At 50.4% G+C, this 24,499-nt stretch overlaps 10 protein-coding genes across 10 annotated transcripts; 5 read left to right on the forward strand and 5 right to left on the reverse strand.

Annotated features, from left to right (window-relative positions):
- Positions 1-2,770: 2,770 nt before the first annotated feature.
- Positions 2,771-3,853, forward strand: LTR84_000833 (uncharacterized protein; the record flags this gene model as incomplete). Its single annotated transcript, XM_064844462.1, has 1 exon — positions 2,771-3,853. One exon carries the CDS (start codon positions 2,771-2,773, stop codon positions 3,851-3,853), a length of 1,083 nt encoding a protein of 360 aa, XP_064712322.1.
- Positions 3,854-6,679: 2,826 nt separating this feature from the next.
- On the reverse strand, positions 6,680-7,457 carry LTR84_000834 (uncharacterized protein; the record flags this gene model as incomplete). Its single annotated transcript, XM_064844463.1, has 2 exons — positions 6,680-7,214; positions 7,360-7,457. 2 exons carry the CDS (start codon positions 7,455-7,457, stop codon positions 6,680-6,682), a joined length of 633 nt encoding a protein of 210 aa, XP_064712323.1.
- Positions 7,458-8,091: 634 nt separating this feature from the next.
- Positions 8,092-10,350, forward strand: LTR84_000835 (uncharacterized protein; the record flags this gene model as incomplete). Its single annotated transcript, XM_064844464.1, has 1 exon — positions 8,092-10,350. One exon carries the CDS (start codon positions 8,092-8,094, stop codon positions 10,348-10,350), a length of 2,259 nt encoding a protein of 752 aa, XP_064712324.1.
- Positions 10,351-11,555: 1,205 nt separating this feature from the next.
- On the forward strand, positions 11,556-13,575 carry LTR84_000836 (uncharacterized protein; the record flags this gene model as incomplete). The annotated part of the gene is made up of 3 exons (XM_064844465.1): positions 11,556-11,776; positions 11,870-12,814; positions 12,882-13,575. 3 exons carry the CDS (start codon positions 11,556-11,558, stop codon positions 13,573-13,575), a joined length of 1,860 nt encoding a protein of 619 aa, XP_064712325.1.
- A 306-nt stretch (positions 13,576-13,881) lies between these two features.
- LTR84_000837 (uncharacterized protein) lies at positions 13,882-15,030 on the reverse strand (the record flags this gene model as incomplete). The annotated part of the gene is made up of 1 exon (XM_064844466.1): positions 13,882-15,030. One exon carries the CDS (start codon positions 15,028-15,030, stop codon positions 13,882-13,884), a length of 1,149 nt encoding a protein of 382 aa, XP_064712326.1.
- A 757-nt stretch (positions 15,031-15,787) lies between these two features.
- LTR84_000838 (uncharacterized protein) lies at positions 15,788-17,041 on the reverse strand (the record flags this gene model as incomplete). Its single annotated transcript, XM_064844467.1, has 1 exon — positions 15,788-17,041. The coding sequence occupies one exon, from the start codon at positions 17,039-17,041 to the stop codon at positions 15,788-15,790; it is 1,254 nt and encodes a 417-aa protein (XP_064712327.1).
- A 108-nt stretch (positions 17,042-17,149) lies between these two features.
- On the reverse strand, positions 17,150-18,307 carry LTR84_000839 (uncharacterized protein; the record flags this gene model as incomplete). The annotated part of the gene is made up of 1 exon (XM_064844468.1): positions 17,150-18,307. One exon carries the CDS (start codon positions 18,305-18,307, stop codon positions 17,150-17,152), a length of 1,158 nt encoding a protein of 385 aa, XP_064712328.1.
- A 2,421-nt stretch (positions 18,308-20,728) lies between these two features.
- LTR84_000840 (uncharacterized protein) lies at positions 20,729-21,943 on the forward strand (the record flags this gene model as incomplete). Its single annotated transcript, XM_064844469.1, has 2 exons — positions 20,729-21,210; positions 21,448-21,943. 2 exons carry the CDS (start codon positions 20,729-20,731, stop codon positions 21,941-21,943), a joined length of 978 nt encoding a protein of 325 aa, XP_064712329.1.
- Positions 21,944-21,950: 7 nt separating this feature from the next.
- LTR84_000841 (uncharacterized protein) lies at positions 21,951-22,889 on the reverse strand (the record flags this gene model as incomplete). Its single annotated transcript, XM_064844470.1, has 3 exons — positions 21,951-22,146; positions 22,211-22,449; positions 22,509-22,889. The coding sequence occupies 3 exons, from the start codon at positions 22,887-22,889 to the stop codon at positions 21,951-21,953; spliced, it is 816 nt and encodes a 271-aa protein (XP_064712330.1).
- A 512-nt stretch (positions 22,890-23,401) lies between these two features.
- LTR84_000842 (uncharacterized protein) lies at positions 23,402-24,475 on the forward strand (the record flags this gene model as incomplete). The annotated part of the gene is made up of 4 exons (XM_064844471.1): positions 23,402-23,464; positions 23,636-24,067; positions 24,151-24,233; positions 24,289-24,475. The coding sequence occupies 4 exons, from the start codon at positions 23,402-23,404 to the stop codon at positions 24,473-24,475; spliced, it is 765 nt and encodes a 254-aa protein (XP_064712331.1).
- Between the last annotated feature and the right edge of the window lie 24 nt (positions 24,476-24,499).

The raw sequence follows: 24,499 nt of genomic DNA on the forward strand, positions 1-24,499 counted from the left end.
CAGACATCCCAAACCTGCCTTCCAGGATAGGCCCCTGGGGGACACTCTGAGGAGTTGATTGTGTGTGCTATGACAATAGTTAGTATTTGCAAAAGGAAACTCAGACATGACATCTGTCACAACAACAGAGCGAAAGTGATGATGTCTCAGAAATAGGATATCCTGCGGCTGCGTAAAACAGACGGTGATCTCGTCGCCGTCTTGTTGCGGTGAATTGTAAATCCCGCAGGCCAGACATAGTGTAGAGCAAATATTGTACCAGAAGTCCTGGCGGTGCTGTGATTGGGTGGCATACATTCCTTCAGGGTAGAGACGAACGGCTCTAGACCTCACCGCCTAGTACATAGACGGCAGCTCCTAAAATCAGGAAATGTGCCCCCGTGCCATGCCTGTGCGAGGAATTCAACGATTCCGACCAGCGTCAGTCTAGGACTGATCCTCTGCGTCTGATCCAGTCCCTAACGTGCATCGCCGCAATTGCTAGTCATCGCGCTCATGAGCCAGCATGGAGCATGGTCGCGAGTCCAAATCTCGAGACTTGTACATAGAAAAGATCGGTCATATGCTGTATGAGTGCGTATACTCATCGTTGATCATCTCGGTAGCGTAATTTCCGTTTCTTGTATTGATCAATTGATCAATCATTCAAGAGCATTAGATAAATCACCAACGCGTGCTCTGGCTTGAGCGAGGCTATACATGTTCGCGGCGCCATCGTAGATGCCAAGGGTTTCGGCAAACTATAATACGGAGCAGTGTTCGTAGGTAGGTCCTTAAGATGGCAATCAGGCTCAAGAATCCATGTGAGGCTCACCGAGGAAGTTATATCTTCCCACTGCATCCCGTAAACGTAGTCTGATTGGGAACCATAGGCAACTTTGAACAAGAACCAGGAGTCGTGCCTCCGTCATTGCCAGAGACACGAACACCCACCCGTCCTGAGCAATAGTCATCTCGCCAGTATACGCCATATCAAATCGTCCAAGTCACAATGTCGCAATAGTCATTGTCGATGAGTCTTTCGGCTAAAAGTCAGCAAGTCATGAGACAGGCCATTCGGTTAACCATTGTGATGCTGAAGAAACATCGCGACACACCTCACTGGACATCTTGAAAGGCTTGAGTCCCTGGCCAATAACCAACTCACCAAGAGATTTTCCAGCGCCCTTACCATTAATTCGTGGCTTAGCAAACTATTAGCGTCCAAGACTGGCAGAATTCTATATCCGCCAAAATTTAGAGACCTAGAAATGCTTCGCTTCTCCTCCTGAGACCTCACACTGAACGGCCTGGAGTGAGGAAGATACGGCGTGGACAATGACTGCGATGCAGCTTAGTTTGGTGGCTTCGAGCTGGCCCCTGGACATCATGAAGAAAGGCTTTGGTACTTCCAAGTCACTGTTTCACTGCTGCAGCAAAATGTTGTGGAACAATCAGAAATACCTGGTTACCGCAAGAACATTAAGATGTCTCGTTAAGATGGATCATATCATCCCTGTGGGCCATTTTCATAGCTGGTGAATCCGCTACAGGTGATCGATTGGACTAAAGAAGGGACGAAACAAGGGAAGTTGTCGTTAGTCAGGCAGCTGATCGTGAAAATGACGTCATCTCACCAATATCCAGCCTCCTTCAATTAAGTTCTCGCCGTGACAGAACTTAGCAACTTCGCGCTCTTTTTCGAAATCGAGTTTTCAATAAGGTCCAAATACCTATCTGCCCGCAAATCGTTGCTCTTCTGTACTGCCTGATGCAACGGCTGGCAATATGTGATGCACGAACACCTGAAGGAAATCCTTTATGGCACTCCATGAGGAAGGAAGCGAAGCTCAGTGAGCAGGCGGCAGTCCTGTTATATGTTCTTTGAATCTCTCTGCATGATATACCAGCATACTAGCATGGCTTCCATCTGGGCAGAGCGCCCAATACGACGCGATTTTCCGCAGTTACGATGCGACGAGGTCGGACTTCTGGGCAAAAACTCATACCACCAGGTGTTTACCACCCGTTTTCAGCCTTGTCCCTCACTCATGTGAATCTCTGGGTCAAGCATTGATCAATGTTATAACAATGAGCTTCTTTCAAATGTTAAGCTAATGAGAGTTGAACCAACCTTTTCCTTCGTCATTGTTTGGAGTCTGGAAGCCTGGAAGCTGTCGGCCGGCTTCTTACTCGGCCGATAGATGAGCCTCCACCTAACAAGCAGTGCTTGGGGGTTCTCGGTCAAGAACGAACGTCACGTACCGAGACTGCTTTCGCAACATTCACCAGAGATGACTCGGTCTGTCAAGGTAAGGAGCGAGAAACAGCGAGACACCTCGACCAAATAGTTCGTATGCTAGGCTGCTGGGCTTTATTCTTATACTGCTAATAGCATAGCCCCATTGGCAAAATCAGGGTTTGCGAGCCTTGTCAGGAACCTTGAGTACTTGCAAAATGCACATCACCAGCATTGGGTAGTTGTTCTCGTTGAGATATGACCCTGACTTAGTCCTCTAGGACATTCTAGCTCCTCTGCGAGACCTGCTTGCCAGCTCGGTCCGGAGAAACTGACATGAAAACTATCGGTCGTAACTACGGCTTCACTGCCAGGCTCCACGGAAACATCAATGAGGTCGTTGACTTTCTTGAAGCCATCAATGAGGTCACAGGCTACCTATGGCTATGGTCGATAACACATATAAATGTCTATCAACCACAGTCCAATGTTAATGTACACCTCGAGTACATCAGACTGCCATTAACATTATCGATACAAACAGAATTCACGATGGAGCTTAAATCTCTCTTCAGCTTGAACATATACTTTTGTCTATCGGCCCTCATCACCCTCAACTCGGCCGCGCCTGGGGCTACAACTCGCATCTCACCATCGGATTATGAATGGCACGCACTGCCCGCAATCCCCTCGCCTCGACAAGAACAATCCGTCGTCGCGGTGGGAAACAGAGTATACATCATTGGTGGGATCACGAGTAATTTCTCCTACACAAGCGACACCCTCAACGAGCCGGTGGAGCTTCAACCTGTGAAAGATGTTGAATTCTACGATATCGAACAGCGTAGTTGGGGTTCAGCAGCCCCTCTTCCTGTCAGCATCAATCATGGCAACGTGGCGAGTGTCGGAGGGAAGATATACCTCCTCGGAGGTCTTTCCGGCGCAAACATGAGCACTTGGAACAATCTTGCGAACAGCTACGTCTACGACCCTAGCTTGGACACGTGGACAGAGATCGCCCCTATGCCTGAGGGCACCGCGAGAGGAGGTGCAGCCGTTGGTGTTTACGGCTCTACCATCATTCTCGCAGGTGGACTTACAAAGCTCGACCTCACAGGGAATCACGACCAATTGAGTGTCAACTTCGTCAGCTCCTATGATACCAAGACCAATAAATGGAGCACCTCATTCCCATCACTACCAGGAGCAAGAGATCATGTTGCAGGGGCGGTTATCGGCCATACCTTCTATGTGACCGGTGGCCGAGATTTGGGCCAGTATAACACGCGCAACAACACCTGGGCATTGGATCTCACGTCACCGTCATTGTCTTGGGTTGAGAAGGCGCCACTGCCCACTGCACGTGGTGGATTGGCAAGCGTTGCTATCAGGCAGTATCTTTTCACCTTTGGTGGCGAAGGCAATACGATGGACCCAAATGGTGTATTCAACAATACGGAGGTATATGACACAGTAAACGACTCCTGGTTGATTGGGCCTCCGATGAGTCTACCACGTCACGGGACGAATGCAGTCGCAATTGGACCAGAGATATTCATTCCGGGGGGAGGCATTTTGATTGCTGCAGGGCCGGTCAACGCCAGCACTGTCTACAGGCCTAAGGTTATGTGGTAAGAATGGCATCATGCTTCTTTGCATGCATCAAAACAACGTGGTAAGTGAGGGTCTACATTGACAACAAGATGGCTATCTGTGCGATGAGATAAAACGGCATGTTCGCTCCATCAACGCTAGCAGCAAACGAACAACTGGCAACTTGAATTTCCACTTTTCACTTTCTTGGGATTAAAGATTAATAGTATGCTACTGGCATCAACTACTTTTGTTAATGACCAATCCACCCTATCCAACAGTGCACACCTGGCTTTCAATTCGATTGCTTTCCGGCTTGTTTCGCTAGTGTAGGGTTTCTCTCCGCAATCAGTCCATCAGACCCATACTTTTGGCCAATCCGAAAGAAGATTGAGCATCAATCATGGTCGAGCCATCGATGCGAAGGAGGACTCATCGTAAATACTCGAAATGGAATTTTCAGACATGCGAATATTCCGAATTTGAATACTTGACCGTCCACACTGGGTTAAATAATGTCCAAGCGCAATGATGTTGATATATCGATATAGCTTCTTTCAGCTCACGACTCCGCAAGGAAAGTTCCTCAGGCGACGGCAATCGTGCACGATCCGATTGGGACGTTGAAGTATCTTGAAGATCTGGAAAGTTCCCTAAAGTGCAACTATGGGAGAGGAACCTAAAGAGCATTGAACCTTGAGATCATGCTAAAGTTCGACCAGTTTACTCTTTTGGCCACGGTTGTACGAGGTATCCCCGTCGGGTATGGGGACACGGTCCTGGTCGATGCGAGATGGGAGATGCGAGATGTCATAGCGCTGTGCCTCAATTTACACTGCGAAGGGATGGGGTAGGAATGTGTTCAAGGGAGCTGTGCGATATGCACGGGCATTGCACAAACACAATACGAAGTACTTGTGCATGGCCGCCTTGATCAGATCAAGCATCCAGCTAGTGATTATTGATGTAGGTTTTGTATGAGGTGATCCACAACGTCTCTCCGGGAACTTGAAGCGTATTCGTCACGTCCTACTCCCTCCCTACGTTTTAGGAAGATGACACGATGGACCAACGATGGCAAAGACGAGTTCCTTTGATCAATCATCCACCAAGGCAGGCGCAGAGAGCCCTCGTAAGTCTCCGTCCACTCGACTGAAGTTGCAACTTCCACGACTTCAGGTCACTCCGTTGCTCAGCCACAGGTGACTACGATAGACGCCACATCACCAGTAAAAGCTGAGCCTCAGTTATAGACTTTGCCCTCCACCTCCACCTTCGCCTATGCCTGTCAGGTTTCGGCAAAGCGCCACCACCGTAGCAGTTATGGGAGTGGCCCTCGTATCTCGTAGCTGAAACCTTGGGCGGCCTGCGAGTAATGCTACCCTTCCAGAAATAAATCTATTGACATCAGGTCGATGAAGTGTAACCAACTGGCGCAGTTACATCTCTCCCACGCAAAACAGACAGCGACGAGCGATTAATTGAATAACGGGCGCAATGAGTTCAAAATCTTTAGCCTAAAGGTGAGAAGTGAGCATACGAACGGAACTAGTTCACTCCGTCAGTGAAAGGTGGCCCAGCCAAGTCGTCCAAGACCAAACCATTACGCGTCGAGAGCCGGACAGCGGCTGGAGCTTCGCGAAGCTGTCGCCTTGTCTGCTTGGTCTGCCAGTCATGTCTCTGACCTCGAAACGTTTAATAACATCTCAGACTCGTAGTAAGGTGGCCCAGACTTGCACTTTCACTCTTGCTGTCATTTGATTTTCATTCAAACCCTCCCGTTCTCTCCTCTTTCTCTTACCCTTTCAACTACATCACCCTCATTTCACCACCAACCACTGCAAGTGAAAGACCACAAACAGAATTTGTTTGCGCTTGAAGACCAGCGTCTCTAATCCACCAAACCTCTTTCCTGCATTCAAACCAACGAGGAGCGCAAGTCCGTGTACCTGACCCCCAAAATCGAACCTCTCTCAACCTCCAACCCAACCCAACATATACACACACACAAAATGGCCGACAAGTACCCCCCGCCGCAATACCCACAAAACACATATGGCAACAACCCAGGCTACGCATCGCCGCCGCCACAGGGCCAAATGATGTACATGGACCCGAACCAGCAGAACTACGACGCCAACCGCGGCTACTATCCTCCGCCCGGCCAGCCCCAGTACGGCCCTCCCCAGGGAGGCTACTACCCACCGCAGCAGCAGCCGATCTACGTTGAAGAGAGAAAATCAGGTAGCGGGCCCGGCATCTGTGCTGGTCTGTTCGCCGGTCTGGCTTGCTGTTGTTGTTTGGATTGTTTGTTTTAGTTGGGTGGTGATATATTTCTTCCACTTGATGGGATGGGATGGACTCGATACAGATGCCGTGCGAGAGGAAGGGTTTCGGCATCTAAGATATGCGGAAAACGGACACGAAGAATGTCGACTCGATGGCCTGGCTTCTCGGCCTCCTCCTATGTCGCCGCAGTGGTTCGCCAGACTCGTATTGATCGCCACCCTCGCCATCGGTGCGGTCATCAGTGAGCTCCGAACAACTATCTTCATTCCTACAACGGCTTTACAACAAGGGAATTTTTTCTTCAGCTGGACTTTGTATCATTTTTTATTACCGTGGGCACGGCGTGAAACGAACCAATCGAGCGGGCACTCCGTAGTGATGATTATTCAGAATGCATAAGTACATACCAATCAAAACACCTATTAATGTCTAATATGTATATGCTTGTGGAGATTTGGTCCGTTGCTAATCATCACCCATCATGATGTAGATATACTGCACATGCACAAAACAAACTTACGTCAGTATAGCAGTGTAGACTTCCGCACATGGCTCCCCATGCATGATCCAACTTCTTCCTCACATCAAACAACACGAGTTGACTTGACTGAGACCACCCTCGTCGGTTGTGGTCTTTGCGGCCGTCCGAGTGATATCTTCCAGGACCTCCCACATCAACTCACCAGTGACGGCACTGCACTCGGCATAGCGATCGCAACGCATCTCCTGCGCGACCCGGTATGCTTCCTGAGGCATCACGCACTCGAAGGATCCGTCCTCGAGCCTGTTCTCGGTCCGCTCGTCTCTTTTCAATCCCAGCAACATGACGGGCATGGCGTGCTCCTGATCATGATAGTGCATGGACAATTGCTTCCGCCAGTAGAACTGGGCATTGTGTAGGGACTCGCGAGACGAGATGGAGAAGGCGATGATGGTGAAGTCTGGCTCGGCGGGGAAGTCGTCGATGAAGAGTGTCGAGGTGGAGGGATGGATCCTGAACTGGTAGGGACGACGGTAGAGCGTCACGTCAAAGGACAGGGTGCTCTCGGGTGGCAAGACGCGTGCCCGGGGAACAGAAACATCAAGCTTCCCATTGCGGATGTGCTGTAGTTGTCTAGCGGTGTGTGCAACCAAAGTCAGTACCTAGGTCATGTCTCGGAAAGCGGTCGGGACCACATGGACCAGTCAGGACTGTGAGGATTGGCATGATGTGGAATGAAGCATGGATTCCGTGATTGAGCAGGTATGATATGACATACGATAAAAAGGTAGCCTTTCCGACGCCAGGGCTACCAAGGAACAGGATGTCAACCACTGGCCGAAGGACGGGCTTACCGTGGTGGACTGACTCCTCCATGAATTTTTACCACATCTGTATATGCTTTGCAGGATCCGAGTCCATCATGTTGCGGGTTAGTAGTGGGGGACCGAGACGTGAAATATGTTGAACGTCGTTGGTTAAGAGAAAAGCTGGTGGAATATTTCGGTGGGGTTTTGCCATATCAGGCTACCGAGAGCGAGAGCGAGACTCTGGCTTGGCACCAGTCGATGGTGGCATGTGGAGGGGTCGACGAGATCAACTACCGTCCATTTACTAATTCGTCCCTCATCATTTGGTGGTTCGGTGTAAAGATAACTTTATACAGCGAGCCTGAGGGGGAATAGGACTCCAGAGAGGGACCGCCAGACCGCTAGACCCCCGAGAGGACGAAAGCCTGAGGGGCATTCCATTCCCTTCTTGTATCAGTTGTTTCGAGACGGAGGACGACGCGCGGGGTATCGTGCCTACTGCAATTCTGGCGTGCTGCCTTCCATTTCTTGGTGATTGTCACTTGCTCTTTCCCGCTGAAGAAACTTATTCTCCATTTCTCTTTTTCATTCTTCCTTCCTTCCTCTTTCCTCTCTTCCTTTCCTTCCTCACTCTCCTGTCATTACTGATCACTGATCATCCCTCATTACACACATCAAATCCCATATCCTGATCAGCAATCATGGGTGAATGTCCAGTCGACCACAAGAACGTCAACATCGGTGGCGGTGGTACCAGAAACACTGACTGGTGGCCAAATGACCTCAAATTGAACATCCTGCGCCAGCAACAGCCCTCGGGCAACCCATACACCAAAGACTTTGACTATGTCTCGGCCTTCAAGAGCTTGGACTATGATGCCTTGAAGAAGGATCTCACCGCCCTGATGACCGACTCTCAGGAATGGTGGCCTGCTGATTTCGGTCACTACGGTGGTCTTTTCATCCGTATGGCATGGCACAGCGCCGGTACCTATCGTGTCTTTGACGGTCGTGGTGGTGGCGGTGGTGGCCAACAACGTTTTGCTCCCCTCAACAGCTGGCCCGACAACGTCAGTCTAGACAAGGCTCGTCGCCTCCTCTGGCCCATCAAGCAGAAGTACGGCAACAAGATCTCTTGGGCCGACTTGATGTTGCTCACCGGAAACGTCGCTCTCGAATCCATGGGCTTCAAGACCTTCGGCTTTGCCGGTGGCCGCGCAGACCAATGGGAGGCTGATGAGTCAGTCTACTGGGGTGGTGAATTCACCTGGTTGGGCAATGAAGTCCGTTACGCAAACGGCCAGGAAGGCATCAAAGGACATGGTGTTGTCGATGGTGACGAGCACAAGAAGGAGCACAAAGACATCCACTCCCGTGAATTGGAGGAGCCACTGGCTGCTGTCCACATGGGTTTGATTTACGTCAACCCCGAAGGTCCCGATGGTATTCCCGATACCAAGGCCTCTGCCCGAGATATCCGCACCACCTTCGGTCGTATGGCCATGAACGATGAGGAGACTGTTGCTCTCATTGCCGGTGGTCATACCTTTGGTAAAACCCACGGTGCCGGCCCTTCCGACAACGTTGGCAAGGAGCCCGAGGCTGCTGAGATTGAGCTCCAAGGCTTCGGCTGGCAGAACAAGTTCAAGTCTGGAAAGGGCCCAGATACCATCACCAGCGGTCTAGAGGTCACCTGGACCAAGACTCCCACCAAATGGAGCAACCAGTACTTCGAATATCTCTTCAAATACGAATGGGAATTGACCAAGAGTCCCGCTGGTGCCAACCAATGGGTGGCCAAGAATGCCGAACCAATCATCCCCCACGCCTTTGATGCCAACAAGAAGCAGCTCCCAACCATGTTGACCAGCGATCTTGCATTGATTCACGACCCAGAGTACCGAAAGATCTCGGAGCGATTCTACAAGAATCCAGATCAGTTCGCCGATGCCTTTGGCCGTGCTTGGTTCAAGCTGTTGCACCGTGACCTTGGCCCCCGTTCCCGATGGGTTGGTCCCGAGTTGCCATCCGAGGTCCTGCTTTGGGAAGACCCAGTTCCAGCTGTCGACCATCCTCTCATCGATGATAAGGATGCTGCAAGCTTGAAGAAGGAGATCCTCGCAACGGGTGTTGAGCCTACCAAACTCATCCGCGCCGCCTGGGCTTCTGCCTCCACCTTCCGTGGCTCCGACAAGCGTGGTGGTGCCAACGGTGCCCGTATTCGCCTTGCTCCTCAGAAGGACTGGAAGGCCAACAACCCAACTGAGTTGGCCGAAGTTCTCAAGGCTTTGGAGGGCGTACAGAAGAAGTTCAACTCAGGTAGCAAGAAGGTGTCGCTCGCAGATCTCATCATCTTAGCCGGTAACGCTGCTATCGAGAAGGCTTCAGGTGCTTCAGTTCCCTTCACCCCAGGTCGAACAGATGCCACCGAAGAGCAGACCGATGCGCAATCTTTCGAGCATCTCGAGCCTGTTGTCGATGCTTTCCGCAACTATGGCAAGGGTACCAAGCGTGTACGCACTGAGCAATTCTTCGTCGACAAGGCCCACTTGCTCACACTCACCGCTCCCGAAGCCACTGTTCTCGTCGGTGGTCTCCGTTCCTTGAACGCCAACTGGGATGGATCTTCCCACGGTGTCTTTACTCAACGCCCAGGTCAGCTTACCAACGATTTCTTCGTCAATCTGCTCGATGTCAATACCGCGTGGAAGGTCAGCGACGCCTCCAACGAGGTGTATGAGGGTGGTGATCGCAAGACAGGTAGCAAGAAATGGACTGCCACTCGCCACGATTTGATCTTTGGATCTCACCCTGAGCTTCGTGCTATTGCAGAAGTCTATGGCAGCTCGGACGCACAGGACAAATTCGTCAAGGACTTTGTGTCTGCATGGACCAAGGTGACCAACCTCGATCGATTTGATGTGAGCTCATCATCTGGCTCTAGCAAGGCTCATCTATGAGCGCGCACTTCTCTTTCTTTTACCTACCGTGGTAGTCCTGAGATGTGATGATCCTGTTTGCCGGAGTATATAGGTAGAGGCAAATAGGTCAAAAGTTTTCGCGAGTCTGGAATCCTCAACTTCCGCATAACGGATCATAGTTGTGTCCTGCCATCGATAGCTTTTTGTGCCAACACTGTAGCAGTGCTTGGGCAATTCAACATAATGAAATTGTCTCCGAATTAATCAGTCTTTTATCCACCCAAGGACCCATTAGTCTTACATCCTCTTCGGCAGTTACTAATGGAAGATACTACATGGAATTCCACGGCTATCCTGCAACCATTTCTTATTTTCATCCACCAAGAAAGTACGAGTAACCCGCATATTTACGGATGTTGTTGGCCGAGATGCAGTTCAGGTACACCCGATATGGATATTGGACTCACGTGCGATGTGGACAATCTTCCTTCGCAGTTCGAGAAACCCCAGGCCTGGACAAGTTCTGCTATCGCCATATGCCTGAAGCTATCGCGGTGGAGACATCAAAAGCCTTTACGCATCTCTGATACGCTAGAGGGACTGACTGCCATTTCTTGGCAACGACTTTCTCAAGCTTGGCCGTCTTTCAATTTCCGAGTTTGGAGCCTCATCCGCCGCCACGGTTCCCAGGGTCTTTGGTTTTTTATCAGATCAACTGATAATCACTCTTCATCTAATCGAATCCGATAATCGGCTTTCAGATGACCCATGCCATCTGTAACTCAAAGGCAGCGAACACGGGTGCTCGCCCCGTCGCTTATTTCATCTCTCATGCTTGTTCTCCGTATACTCGTGGGACGAGCATGGTTGAAGAGTGCTTAAGGCCCTTCATTTCGAATCTTGGCCAATAGTACTGTTGGTGGACTCTGTTGACAGACTCCATAGACGAATCCAGTGCCCTGATGATCGATCTCGGCTCGAACAAAAGTATGCATGAGAGCTTTTTTTTTGGTCCCACCGATGGGCCATGTTCATCGTCAAGACTGGCATGGATGCCGAGGACTGCTTCTGACCAGGTAGGTCAATGTCGTTCTTACATCGATGGGAGGGTGCCCTGCGAACTTTATCTGCAGGAATATATTACCTCTCGGAGGGACGTCGCAGTTTTTCGTCAAGCTCTGGTCATCTCCCTGCGCTTCACGCCGCACACTCTATACGTTTTGATACTGCCATAAGATAGCGGAATGGCAGTCACAGAGATATCGACGCCCCCAGCTACGGCTACCTCCCCGGCCAGAGCGGACGATAACATTGAGAAGCATGCCGCGGCCGATAATGTAGATGCAGACTTCTCTGATGACGGCAAGCTCGATGACGGTGCCGAGCGGAAACAAGCAGGTGTTCGACAGGTGGAGGCTATTACGACGGTGTGGTCGAAACAAATGCTAGTCGTCATGTTTATACTGTAAGTGTTATCCCATTCCAGCTCCACTTTCCTTCCAAAGGAATCGCGAACAGAAGCACGCATGCTTACCACAGGGGCCTTTTACAAAACTAGGCTCTACATTGTCTCGTTCTGCGACAGTCTCCTGCAAGGCGTCCAAGGAAACCTCTCACCATACGTGACCTCGGAATTCTCACAGCACGGCCTCTTGGCCACCACCGGCATCGTCGCTTCGATCCTGGGAGGAGTGTCCAGCCTCGCCATCGCCAAGATCATCGACATCTGGGGCCGCGTCGAAGGCTTTCTCGCCATGTTGCTCCTCATGGTCGTCGGCATTGTCATGAAAGCAGCCTGTCAAAATGTCCAGACCTATGCGGCGGCCCACACCCTGTACTGGGTCGGCCACCTCGGATTGATCTACGTCATTTCCATCATTTTGGCCGACACCACGACCTTGAAGAATCGTGCCATCATCTACGGTCTCAATTATACCCCTACGATCGCGACGAATTTCGCGGGTCCCAGGATCGCCGACTTGTTCTATACTAATGTCAACTTCCGATGGGCTTTTGGCGCTTTCTGTATCATTTTGGTCGCCTTCTGCGCCCCCGTAGCCGTTATCTTTATCCTCAGTAAGCGCAAGGCGGTCAAGCAGGGAATCTACCCGGTCAAGACAGAAAGCCGAACTGTCTGGGAATCTTGCAAATACTACTTTGTCCAGTTTGATGGTATGTCGCACACCCTTGAAAACCTACAGCTCGCAATCTTTAGTAATGAGGAGACGCTGACCAATAACCATATTCTAGTCGTCGGCATGTTTCTGACCGTTGTTGGGTGGTCGCTCCTCCTCTTGCCCTTTAACCTCGTGTACACTGCTCCCAAAGGCTGGGAGACTGGCTATATCATCGCCATGATCGTGCTCGGAGTTCTCTGCCTGGCGGCATTTTTCGTGTGGGAAAAGTACTTCGCCACTGTCGCGTATCTGCCGTTCAGGTTTCTGAAAGACCGCACAATCATCGGCGCTTGCCTCCTCTACGGAATCATGTTCCTCTCAATCTTGTAAGTCAAATCCGGGTGTCGGAACTATTGGTCCGCAATTCCAGTACTAATTTTCTCTTCTACTTAGTTGCTGGGATACTTATTACGGATCCTACTTGCAGGTCGTCCACGGCCTCGACATCACCATATCGGGCTACGTGCTGAACTCGTTCTCCCTGACGTCTGCCTTCTTCATGCCACTGACGGGGCTTCTGATCCGGTGGGACGGACGCTACAAAGTGGTGTCGTACACGGGGATCCCGTTCTGCGTGCTGGGCACGGCATTGCTCATCCACTTCCGAACACCCAGCTCGTCGGTCGGCTACCTGGTCATGTGTCAGATGTTCAACGGCATCTCCAGCGGCGTGTGGGTGACGACGGGCCAGCTGGCCGTGCAGGCGTCCGTCAGCCACCAGGAGCTCGCCGTCGCGACCGCCATCTTCTCCATGTTCGGCTCCATCGGCGCCGCCATTGGCATGGCCATCGCCGGCTCCCTGTGGACAAACACCCTGCCCACACAGCTGTACAACCGCCTCCCTGCGGATGCTAAGGACCTCGCCGCCGAGATCTATGGTTCCATCATCGTCCAGCAGTCTTACCCCTTGGGCAGTCCCGTCAGAGACGCCATCATTGCCGCGTATGCTGATGTCCAGCGCAAGATGGTCATTGCCGGTGCGGCGTTTATTCCTCTGTTGGTCATTTGCATCATGGTGTGGAGGAACGTCAACGTCAAGAAACTCGAGGCCATTAATGGGAACCAGGTCAAGGGTACTGTCTGGTAGAGAGTTGTTACGGCACGTTGTAGATCAGCAAATCTCATCCAGACCGTGGATGACAGTATAAGGAAGTGCGATGGTTGTACTGCAGCCTTATATGCTGTGTTATCTAGACTTTTGGGCAATGCGACTGACAGGGACGGACGTGCACAGGAGATAATTCGTATCACCAGATCAGAGTCGGTCGAGTAATCTAAGAGGAACAGTAGCTCACAGCCTGATGATACCAGTTCTTAATAAATGCAACATGCCGACGCAAACCTTCATCCCAACGACCAAGCCCCATCCAAAACCCCCTTACCTTCTAGATCGTCAATAAGCCGTGCCCTCCCCATGGGCAATATCAACGGCTCTCTTGGTCGCCTCGTCGAACTTCTCCTCCGGCAGGCCCAAGAGCTCATTGGTCAGCAAGCCACGTTTCTCGTAATTGCCCTCGTCGGACGGGTAGAAGACCCGCGTGTACATCAGCTGAGCAAAGCCTAGCCTATTCCCAGCCTTGAACATACTCACGCCCTCATCATACCTCTCCTTGGAACTCTGATGCTTGACCGTCCAATCGCTCTCCTTGGCGCCCGTGACACGCAGCACCGACGCAAACATATCCTTCTGGCTGACGTTGAACGAAGACAGATAGACAAAGTCGTTCCGGAAGCGCGAGATCGAGGGACTCTTGTCGTTCTCATCGTCCGGCAGGACCTTGAGGCTCAGCAGCGCCGCCACCGCACGCCCACACTGCTCCCAGGTACTGGTGTTGATCTTCGTCTCGCCGTCGTCGAAGAACGTGACGGTGCGCTCTTTGAAGTCGAAGCCGTAGCGGGACGGCGAGCCCGCCAGCGAGAACTCGTACCAGAAGCTGCAGATCATACCGATCCAGCTGCTCGCGCCGAGCTCGTCGATGTAGTCGCGCGTCGCCGCGTACGTGTTGTGTGGGAACGCGTCACGGATGAGCGCCGTCTGCGACGGGTCCGCGCCCCATTCGTTCGGGAGCACCCAGGGCACCGAGGCCTCGGCGGCCGCGGCGATGAGCTTCCGCTGTGTGTCTGGGGGTGCCATCACGTTCATCGTGATGATCAGCACGTCTTGGCCCTGGAGAGCAGTTACCAGCGTCGACGGCTCGTCGTAGTCCACGTGTTTCACAATCACGCCGGCCGGCAGCTTGTTCTTGCTGTCCTTGCGGCTGAGTGCTGTTACAACGTGCTGTGAGGTTCCGAGGAGTGCGCGCGCCACGTAGCTGCCTACGCTGCCGCCTGCGCCGACGATGGCGATATTGCGCACGCGGTTGCTGAAGCCGCTCGGCTGCATGTTGGCGTATTGCGTGGACATATTGCTGTGGGTCTTGGCGAGGAAGTTGATATTTGGGATGGGGATGGGCTCTGGGAAGACGAGTGTGGAGGTTCTGAGGAACTTGATCGATGGAGTTCTTCTCGGGGCAAACAGGCACGAGGCAGGCGGTTTCAACATTGACTGATCGATGGGGATGAAGGTGTGAAATTGCACTTACCTTGCGTCCTTTTATGTCCTATCGTTGACCTCAGATGTTGGCGGAGTTTCATTAAGTCCGCAGACACGCAGCTCATGATGGAAGAATTCCTTGAGTGTAATTGTTGGGTTTGAGATAGGATCCCATGAGACCGAAGAAGTCGTTGTGGTCATTGTTTTCCGAAAGGGCGTTAGTGTATATCGCAATACGACAGGAGGTTAGTGCCATCTGCTGAGGAGGGAGATTATGTCACCAAGAGATCTGGGGAACCTTCAATTGAACGGTCGACCTCTCCGGCGTTTATGGGCACAGACTTCGTACCTGCAGTAGAAGGAGTCGTCCTCGGCCGAGTCCGAGTCCGAAGTCCGAGCTAAATACTCGAGCACTACTTTGTATACGCAATGAAGAACCCTATTTCTAAGTCCGCTTAAAGTCCGGATGGTATTCTGGTAACGCTCCTAATGTATCCATCAACTGGGCGAACCGTGCGTACTCGCACATTGGCTGCGGAGCTCAAACAAGCCTTTGACCGTCCCAGTCCACAATCGCATCCTATTTAAGTAGTTCCGCTTCCAATCAAGCTTTGTCTCGACAAGATGTGCTCATGATTGCACGTATTCTTGACAGCTTTCAAAGCGGTCAAGTTTTCTTTGGTAGCTCCAATACTACTCCTTCACAAAATCCCGAACCTGAATTGTTGTCCCTTCTTGAGTAAACGTAGCCACTTGGTCTGACGTTTTAGTCTAGATCAAACATGTCTTCCGTCCAACCATACGTACGGCTCAGTCGTCGGCCTATCATTCTAGCCATGTAAAAGTGAATCTTGTTTGACGGATGAGGTTCGTGGACATGAATGCCTCGCTTGACACTACCCGTGGTTGGGGTGAACTGCCAGACTGATCCGTATAGCTTCTCAGCGTTGAATTTCAGTGCTGTCATGACTTGCAGGAAATCTTTCCAAGCTATCTCCCCACGTTGATTTCGCGTGTCATTGAGGTGAAGTAATGTGGCAAGAACCTTCCGACCCCGTTTACCAAGATCATATTCCTGGTCGGTCTTGTTAGGCATGCCTGGCCCTTCTCCCTCAAGTGCATTCTCCCCGCGTTGCCCTTGTTCAACCATCTCCGAAGGAGCTGGGGTACCTCTTGTTTTGATCCTCGATTTCTTGATCTCGGGGCTGAATTTCGAATGTCCTTCATTATATCCAATGATGCTGCGGAAAGGAATATTCGGATTCATCGTCGTCCCAACAAATTTGAGTGTTGCATCAACCCCATCCTCTTCCAGAGGGACGTATGCAGGTGTTCTTCGAATCTCTCGTTGATGGCTGGTGTAGTACGATTTGAACACGTTCACGAGTGTGCGTGTATGGTGGCTAGCGAAATGGATTTCAAGCTTCACCCAAACTTCATCAAGGTTTGCCTCCGCCTTTTGCAACGCTGTGACTTGTGCTGCATCATAAGCCTTCTCAATGGGGTAGTAGAACTTCTTGTGTCGAAGATTCAAGAGAGAATTGCAATCAAAGACTTTCGGAATGTGGAGGACCTTGACAATTTTGTCCACATGAACATACTTCAGTCCTGGCTCAGGGATATCCTCGCTATTTCCATGAATGAAGAGGGGTGCCCAAGAATAGAAAATATCGATTTGGTGGGCAATCTGTGTGATCAGTGCGAGGTCTGAGAAAAGCTTCTGCACAAAGGATGTGAACACATTCTTCTGGGCAGGATCGTGGTCCAGATAATATTGTATATCGTCAATTGTACCATGTAATGCTTCCATCGATTGATTCTGGGGTCTCGAAAGATGTCGAACCAAAACCAACAATGGCTCAAACTTTCCCTTGATAAAGATCTCAGCTTCGGATGTCTTGTCTGAGGTGTGAGGGCATCGCGCAAAAAGAGCACATTTTGGGTGTGAACAGGAGACCGCGACCATGAAACGCTTCACAACGATGAAACAAAGCTCACGCAATGTCCCATAAGTCCACATGAGTGGGTATTCAACCTTAGAAGACAGACGTTGGTGAGGAACCAGGACTCCTTCATGCCGTCCAATACGTGAAGCCAGTTGTCGAATCTTGCCATGTAATCTATTCCACTAGAAAAGATCTTCATACGCATTACCAACCGCGGTGGAGAGGACTCGATCCCATGTTCGATCGTCGTTCAGAATCGGATTTGCTTTTCCATCAATATCACGAATAATTTCTGGTCTGTGCTCGTGATGCTCGGTCAGAACTGATGCAAAGTATCCTGGGTCTTCTCTCATGTCCCAAATATGATCTTCTGCAGCGTTCCTCCTAGCTTCAACCAGTGCCAGGAGGATCGTCGTGTCTAGGATTGTCGGCAGACGGTAAGGTGCTTCAGCGATCATCGTTGATAACTGGCCATTGGAGCGATACTGGATCGTAGGCAAGGCTTCAACGTTTTCCGATGGCGCAGCTATTTCGAGTTTCAAGAGCTCGTCCTTCGGGATATCTCTGAATATTCCAAAGCAGCATTTGACCAAGAATTCGAGTATTTTGCTTTGTATCTCAAGAACAAGCAAGCCGTGGCCAGGCTGAAACTGAAGTGTGTCTCCCACCTCTGCAAATGTAATTGTCTCATCTTTCCAGTGAACGATTTTACCGTAGCCCTCCTCCGTAGTTTGTCCGGTCAGATACATGGTATAACCATGCAGGTAGGCTGTCGGAATATTGGTACTGTGTCTTCCCGTCGCGCATGCTTCGAGGTCTGCATGGGCAAAACAGTGTGGTTGATGGCGACCGCGACAGTCGAGTAACAGCAGGAGATTCTTTCCTTTGACCAAATCTTCCAGGTTTATCTGTGGACATCTGAATGCGGCTTTGTTTCTAGCCTGAACTGCATCACAAAAGGTTGGCTTGACTTTCTGACAGCATTGACAATAACCTTTCTCCAACATGCGCATCAAGATTCGTTGATCAGGATGATGGTTGGGAGGGATATCTGGATCTGCCTCCAAGATTACTGATTTTCTCTGTCTATCAGACTTTTTGTTCCACCTACGCCAGACTGCCTCGTAGCGCCCGCAGACGACATGATTGAGAATTTTCCAGGATTGGAAGATAGACTTTGAGAGAGCTGTTGCTTGGCGTTCAATTTCCGCAAAGGTGGGATATGAGGTTGGTACAGCCATTATTGGATGTTTCTTTGCAAGCTGATTGAAAGCCTTCTCAGGATCAAGACCGTAGTCCGGATCCTGGCGCTGTTGAGTGTAGAAGAAGTCTGAGTCCATGGTTGCTATTGTTGGTTGTTTCAGCAATCCCTTCAGTGATGTCTCAAGCAGTCAGTAGCTGTTCCTTTGACAGCGACGCCGCGGGGAGGATATGGTGCAGGGTTCTTGTCTCTAACTGTGGCGAATAGTAGGGAGAGTGTTGGTAGGATGTTGCTGTATCGTCGCGATAAGTCGCTGAGTGACCAAAGTGGGTTGATTTGTCTCAGGACTATGGGAGCAAAAGACCGGGATGAGAATTGCCGTCAAGACTGTGAAGCCATGGTGAGTCGTGTATGTGGTCCCTGCCGCTTGAGACAAAGGGGGGCAGGCACGAGGCTTGTCTGGTTTGTTAAAGCGGCGCCTTCCTTCCGCCCATCTCCCGACAATCATCCAGTATATATATACCTATTTACGGCGTGCAAATCACCAGCCGTGTCTCATCCTAACCTAAACAATTCGGTGTACGTTCTCTGACAACACGACCTGTGGCTTGATGTTGACACCGGGTAGGGAGACTCTGCATGCTCATGGATCCAATCTGCAGTATCACCCTACGAAGGGACGGTGGCGGTCGAGCAGAGCTTTGTTGAAACATGACGCGGCGCACAAGATCTTGTGTACAGAGGGTCGAAATGCTCTTCAGCAAGGATGAAAGGGGCAAGCAACGCATGCAACAACAATGGTTGAGAGCGTACTCAACCACTAGGACGAGGACCTGATCTTTGACAGCGCTCATGGCCAAGTGTTATTGATCGATTCCGAGCAGATCGTCTAAGAAGACTACCCTAAAGACACGAATGTCAGCAAGCTATTTGTCGAAGCACCGTGAGTACATACAGGTTCACTGGAGGACTCATCGTTGTCTGCGAATATATGATGAGAAATTGGCGCACACCTAGTATGATCAGCGCATTCTGGATCAGTCAATCTCAATGCCAGCCAAATCAAGTGCCAATCGTCGAGGGTTCTTGATGCGCTTCAGGCCCGTGAAAGCTGTCCTTGTATTAAAGTTAAGTCGTTGACACACAAGGTTCAATACCACCGGCCAACGGCCATAACGAAGGATGGATTCGTTGCTGTTGCTTGAGGTTGTGAGTAAGAACAAGGATGAGGGAAAAGGAAAGACAAAGATATGAAGGTTTGACGCGATCTATTCGTCTCTGAGGTATCTGGCGCGTGGGCCATGTCCATTGTCCCAACGACAGTCAGTCACTTTCCACGGCCACTTTAGTGGCATTGGAAGCTACATGGCGGAACATAAAAAAGGACAGGAATCCGATACTTCACCATTGGGTCTCGGTCTTTGGCTTTTGGGCATGTCTGGAACGGAGTTGGCATTGCGCGAACTGTCCAGATCTATCCATAACCTGGGGATGGGCATGCATCTCCTCATGGAGACCAGAAGTGACCATTTTGTTGCATTTGTGTCGCAGAGCTATGTTCTGTGAAGCACACTTACATGCCAATTGGTTCTTTACCCTCTTACCGCCAAGCTAGCGATCTTTGCTCACGAGTTCGAGCAATGTCTGATTTGTCTATCGGTCTCTGAGGTTGGATCTATAGATCGAGGACATGCTAAGTAATTGAACCCATTGGAGGTTGGAATGGTTTTTTGGTGCATTGAACAAGTCGAGAAAGACTATCCCCTCAAATGGTCAACGCGATAGACGTCGTGGACGTTTACGTGGCCGCATCATGCCAATGAGAATGCTAATCCTCCAAAGTGAAAACAAAGGTCATCACTGGTCTTCAAACGCTAGAATAGAACGAGAGGTACAATACATGATCCCAAGGCGTGATTGGGATAAAATAAACTGAGTTGCTTTGACACAACGTACATAAAAATTGTCGAAAGAACAAGGCGGGAGGATGCAGGAGGTTGAACTGAATGCCGAGACTTTGGCGGAGCATTTGCAATCGGCATGCGAAGTTCAGTAATTCACCGTAGAAATTCCCAAATTTATCGGTTTTCATCGCTCCCTCAATAGCCTGAGTCGTGAATTCAGGAGCGCATAGAGGAGTTGATTGTATGACCGCTAACGCATTTAGTGGAGCTCAAGATGTCTCAAATGTTGTGAGATCAATTTGAAGATTTTACAAGTCTCATCTCCGCGCATTGGGAGCACTAACGTTACTGGCAGGTACCTAGGTATGCACAAATCCATAACCAAACACATACGCACGAAGCGCTTGTAGTTCATCCGAGAGACAGGATACGGATGCGGCTACGGAGAAATGAGAGTGAAGGGATGGAGTGACCATAAGGTAGGTCTCGCCAATCAAGATGCAATTTTATCCAGAAATCCTGGTGCCTGGTCTGGATGCATACAAAGGGTTGCCATCGGATCTTGGCATAGTGACCATGAAGTTCACCCTCTTTTCACATTCCATGTGTGGTTTTCAATACAATAACAACCACAGGTTGGAATGATGACACTGAAGATGGCCGGTCCCGAAGCAAAAGTCGAGCTGAAGTCTACCGTGTCGAAGGATGGTACCCAGATTGCATATTACGAGATTGGTCAAGGACCAGGGCTGATAATCCTACATGGCGCAATGCAATCCGGACTCAGTCACAGTGAACTTGCATCTTTACTGTCGCAGAGTTATACCTGCTATCTTCCAGATCGACGTGGGAGGGGGAAGTCTGGTCCTTCCGGGCGCAATTACGGCCTAGTAAAAGAGGTCGAGGACATTGAAGCAATTCATACTGCCACTAACGCAAAGTTCGTGTTCGGAGTAAGCTCTGGGGCGGTGATAGCGTTGAAAGCTGCACTCATTGCTCCTTCCTCTCAGATAGAGCGAGTTGCGGTCTTCGAACCTCCTTGGTGGCCGGATTACTTGGTCGAGGAAAGTACTTCATGGGTTGGTCGCTATGAGGAGGAGCTCAGTCGTGGCGAGATTGCAGAAGCATTGACAACCGCGTAAGTTCCTCTTCATATGTTCAGCAGGATCAGTCATTCATGTGCACCCATCCGTTCCATCTGCACACTATTCTTGACGATCTTCTGCGGAAAGAATTCTGCACCCCCGGAGACCCCCTGTATGAACAGCCACTGTGCAGACCTGAAGGCATTTCAATAACTGTTCATCATTCAAGGGGCATTTCATTTGTTGACTCCTTCTCATTGATGAGTTAAGTCGCTAATCACGCTCGGCAGAATGCTTGGTGTGAAAATGGGGCCACCCCTTTTCCAATCAAAGTATTTTCCTCGACCAATCCTAGTCCTCCTATCAAAATTATTGATGAAAGCAGACAAAGCTGCAAATACAAAAAAGTCAAAGAGCAGCTCTTGTAAACAACATGCTTATGATTATCCAACATTTGAAGAACTTGCACCTACACTACGGAATGACATTCAGGTCACTAGCGAGATGTTCGGTGAGCAGAACTTTGATACACTGGCGGATATTGATAAAGAGGTGTTCATCATGGGTGCAAGCCGAAGCCCTGACTACCTAAAGAATGCAGTCCGGGTACTCAAGAAAATCCTTCCGCACTCTACGTGGGTGGAACTTCAGGGCTATGACCATGGAGTGACGGGCAACAGATCGTATCATGGCGATCCAGAGGTTGTCGCTCGGGAGCTACAGCGCTTTTTCGCTCAACCACAAGAAGTGCAGACCTCACCACAACATCGGCATGATACAACCTGAAACTTCTTCACTTCGCAATCAGACCTCCATCTACCACAATGCTTGTCCCGCAAACGAAATCGCTTGCCCTACTAGCAAGGAAGATGATTGCTCCACGGAAATCCTCGGGTAATCCCCAACGACCAGCAGGTGTCCGCCCGATGATGTATTCGGAATATGCTGGGTCATCAGTATACACCTTGGTCATGGCCGTCTTGATATATCTACACGAAACAGTCAGTCCACGACTTCAGAATGCTTTTCGGCGCATGGGGGACACATCCATACCCTGGGCAAATACAATTGACGTTGATGCCCTTGGATGCCCATTCATTACTCATAGCTTTTGTCATTTGCAGAACACCTCCCTTTGTGCATGCATATGCAGCGATGTTGATGTTTCCGATGAAAGAGATGATGGATGCAATGTTGATGATCTTGCCGGGCCGCTTCAGCTCTAGGAGTCTCTTGCCAACCTCCTGCGCAGCTACGAATGACGCTTTCAGATTGATTGAAAACACCTTTTCCTTTGATCAGTTTCACACTTCTGCTATATAGCATTCTCAATTCCACATCAACTACTCACCGCATCGATATTCTCGTCCGTGAAATCCTCGACCTTGGCCCGTCTATTGATTCCCGCACAGTTCAACAAGATATCAGGTGTGATGCGGCTCTCCCAGATCTTGGCGAAGCAGGCCCTTAATGATGGTGAGTCGGCAACATCTGCTTCAAATACCTTCAAGGTTCTACCACAGGCCTTGACTCCCTCCTCGAGCATTGATGCCCTTGCGTCGTCCTTAATCTGTATCGAGACAATATCCGCACCTGCTTCTGCGAGCGCGATGGCCATTGACAGGCCAAGACCTCCCGTACCACCAGTGCATATTGCTGTTTTGCCCTGTAGCGAGAATAACTCTGCCACGCTGGGTAGCGTGCCCTCGCCCATCTGGTTGACTGATGCCATTGCCGACGATTCTACCTTGGTAGTTCCTGACTGACGAGCTGTGAGGAGTGCGAGTCAATGTATTGCTATCCACTTAATATTTCTCCGATCTGCTTTATGCGAACGATACGAGACCCTGGATATACCTACAGATCTACATGTGAAAGAACAGTATATTTCTCGACTTTATCGATCCAGGCTCTCCAAACTCCAACCGATCCTCATTTGCCTTGTAGATCGATAACCGAGGTGCAGCAAAACAGGACATCCAGAGACATCCTATGATGGGCAGGTGTCCTAATCCGGGTAGTGACATCTCTGCTCAGCTTCCTTTTCCCCCCTCAATCCAGGTCTTTCTCCGCACATGGCGGCCGAGCAGAAGTGAGGAGTAAACAATGGAGTGACACACCAAGCTGGACAGCACAAGTTGGCCTTGCTATCCTCGTGAACCTAAGTCGAGCAGAGTCTCTAGCTAACGTCTTGCTTCAGATACTTTCGCCCTTTAGGAATCTCACTTCGCTGACAACGCAGATATGGGCCGTCTTGATGGGAAGGTCATCATTGTGACCGGGGCAGGTGCTGGCTTTGGGCGTGGTGTAAGTACATATTCTTATATTGGATAGAAGCCGGAAAAGATCATGGTGCTTGGGGAAAGAGTCCATGAACACCAAGGATGAACCACCATTAGATATCGTATTCTAAAGGCGGACCAGCTTCTACTGTCTACAAGTACTTTCTGAGAGGTCTAACACGGCTACTTCCCACAGATCGTCCAAAAACTCACAGCAGAGGGTGCATCCGTACTAGCCGTCGACATCAACGCGAAGGAAAACGACTCAACGGCATCATCCTGTCCAGGCGGCACTTGCCACGCTTTTAGCGCGGACATTACGCTCGAGACCTCCTGGCGGGACATTCTCTCCACAACATTATCAAAATTCTCGAACCGCCTCGACGTCGTCGTCAACTGTGCAGGTGTCGTGCACATTGCGGCCCCGTCGCACGAAGTCCCTGAAGACCAGTTCGACCTCATGTTCAAGGTCAATGTCAAGCCCTTGTATCTGAGCACCAAGGTCATCGTACCCTGGTTCAAGGGGAACAAGGTGGCGGGATCGTTTGTCAATCTGAGCAGTATCAGTGAGCCGAGGCCGAGGCCGAATTTGGTGTGGTATGCTGCGAGTAAAGGAGCAGTTACAGTGGTGAGTTTTTTTCGACACTGTTGTTTGCATGATGGGTTTAGATTGTGGAGTAACCATCGCTGATGCTGTTGCGAATTTTTAAGACGACGAAAGGCCTAGCTGCAGAGTATGCGGTCGATCAGATCAGGTACAATTGCATTCGTCCCGCTGTTGGTGAGACTGCCATGTGAGTTGACATGTCCTGCTGGACTCCTGGACTTTCTGTCTGACCAGCAATACAGGCTACCAAGAGTGCTCGGTGGGCAAGACACACCCGAAGGTCGTAAGAAGGTGCTTGGAACAGTTCCGCTGGGTCGAGTGTGCCAACCGAGTGACGTGGCGAACATGGTCTGTTTTTTGGCGTCAGATGAGGCTAGCTATATCACGGGGGCTGCATTTGACGTCGATGGTGGAAGAGGTGTCAGCTGATTGTTAAAAATTGACGTCGGAGAA

The sequence above is a fragment of the Exophiala bonariae genome (genome assembly GCF_035927105.1).
Source record: "Exophiala bonariae strain CCFEE 5792 chromosome Unknown scaffold_1, whole genome shotgun sequence".
Taxonomy (NCBI): domain Eukaryota; kingdom Fungi; phylum Ascomycota; class Eurotiomycetes; order Chaetothyriales; family Herpotrichiellaceae; genus Exophiala; species Exophiala bonariae.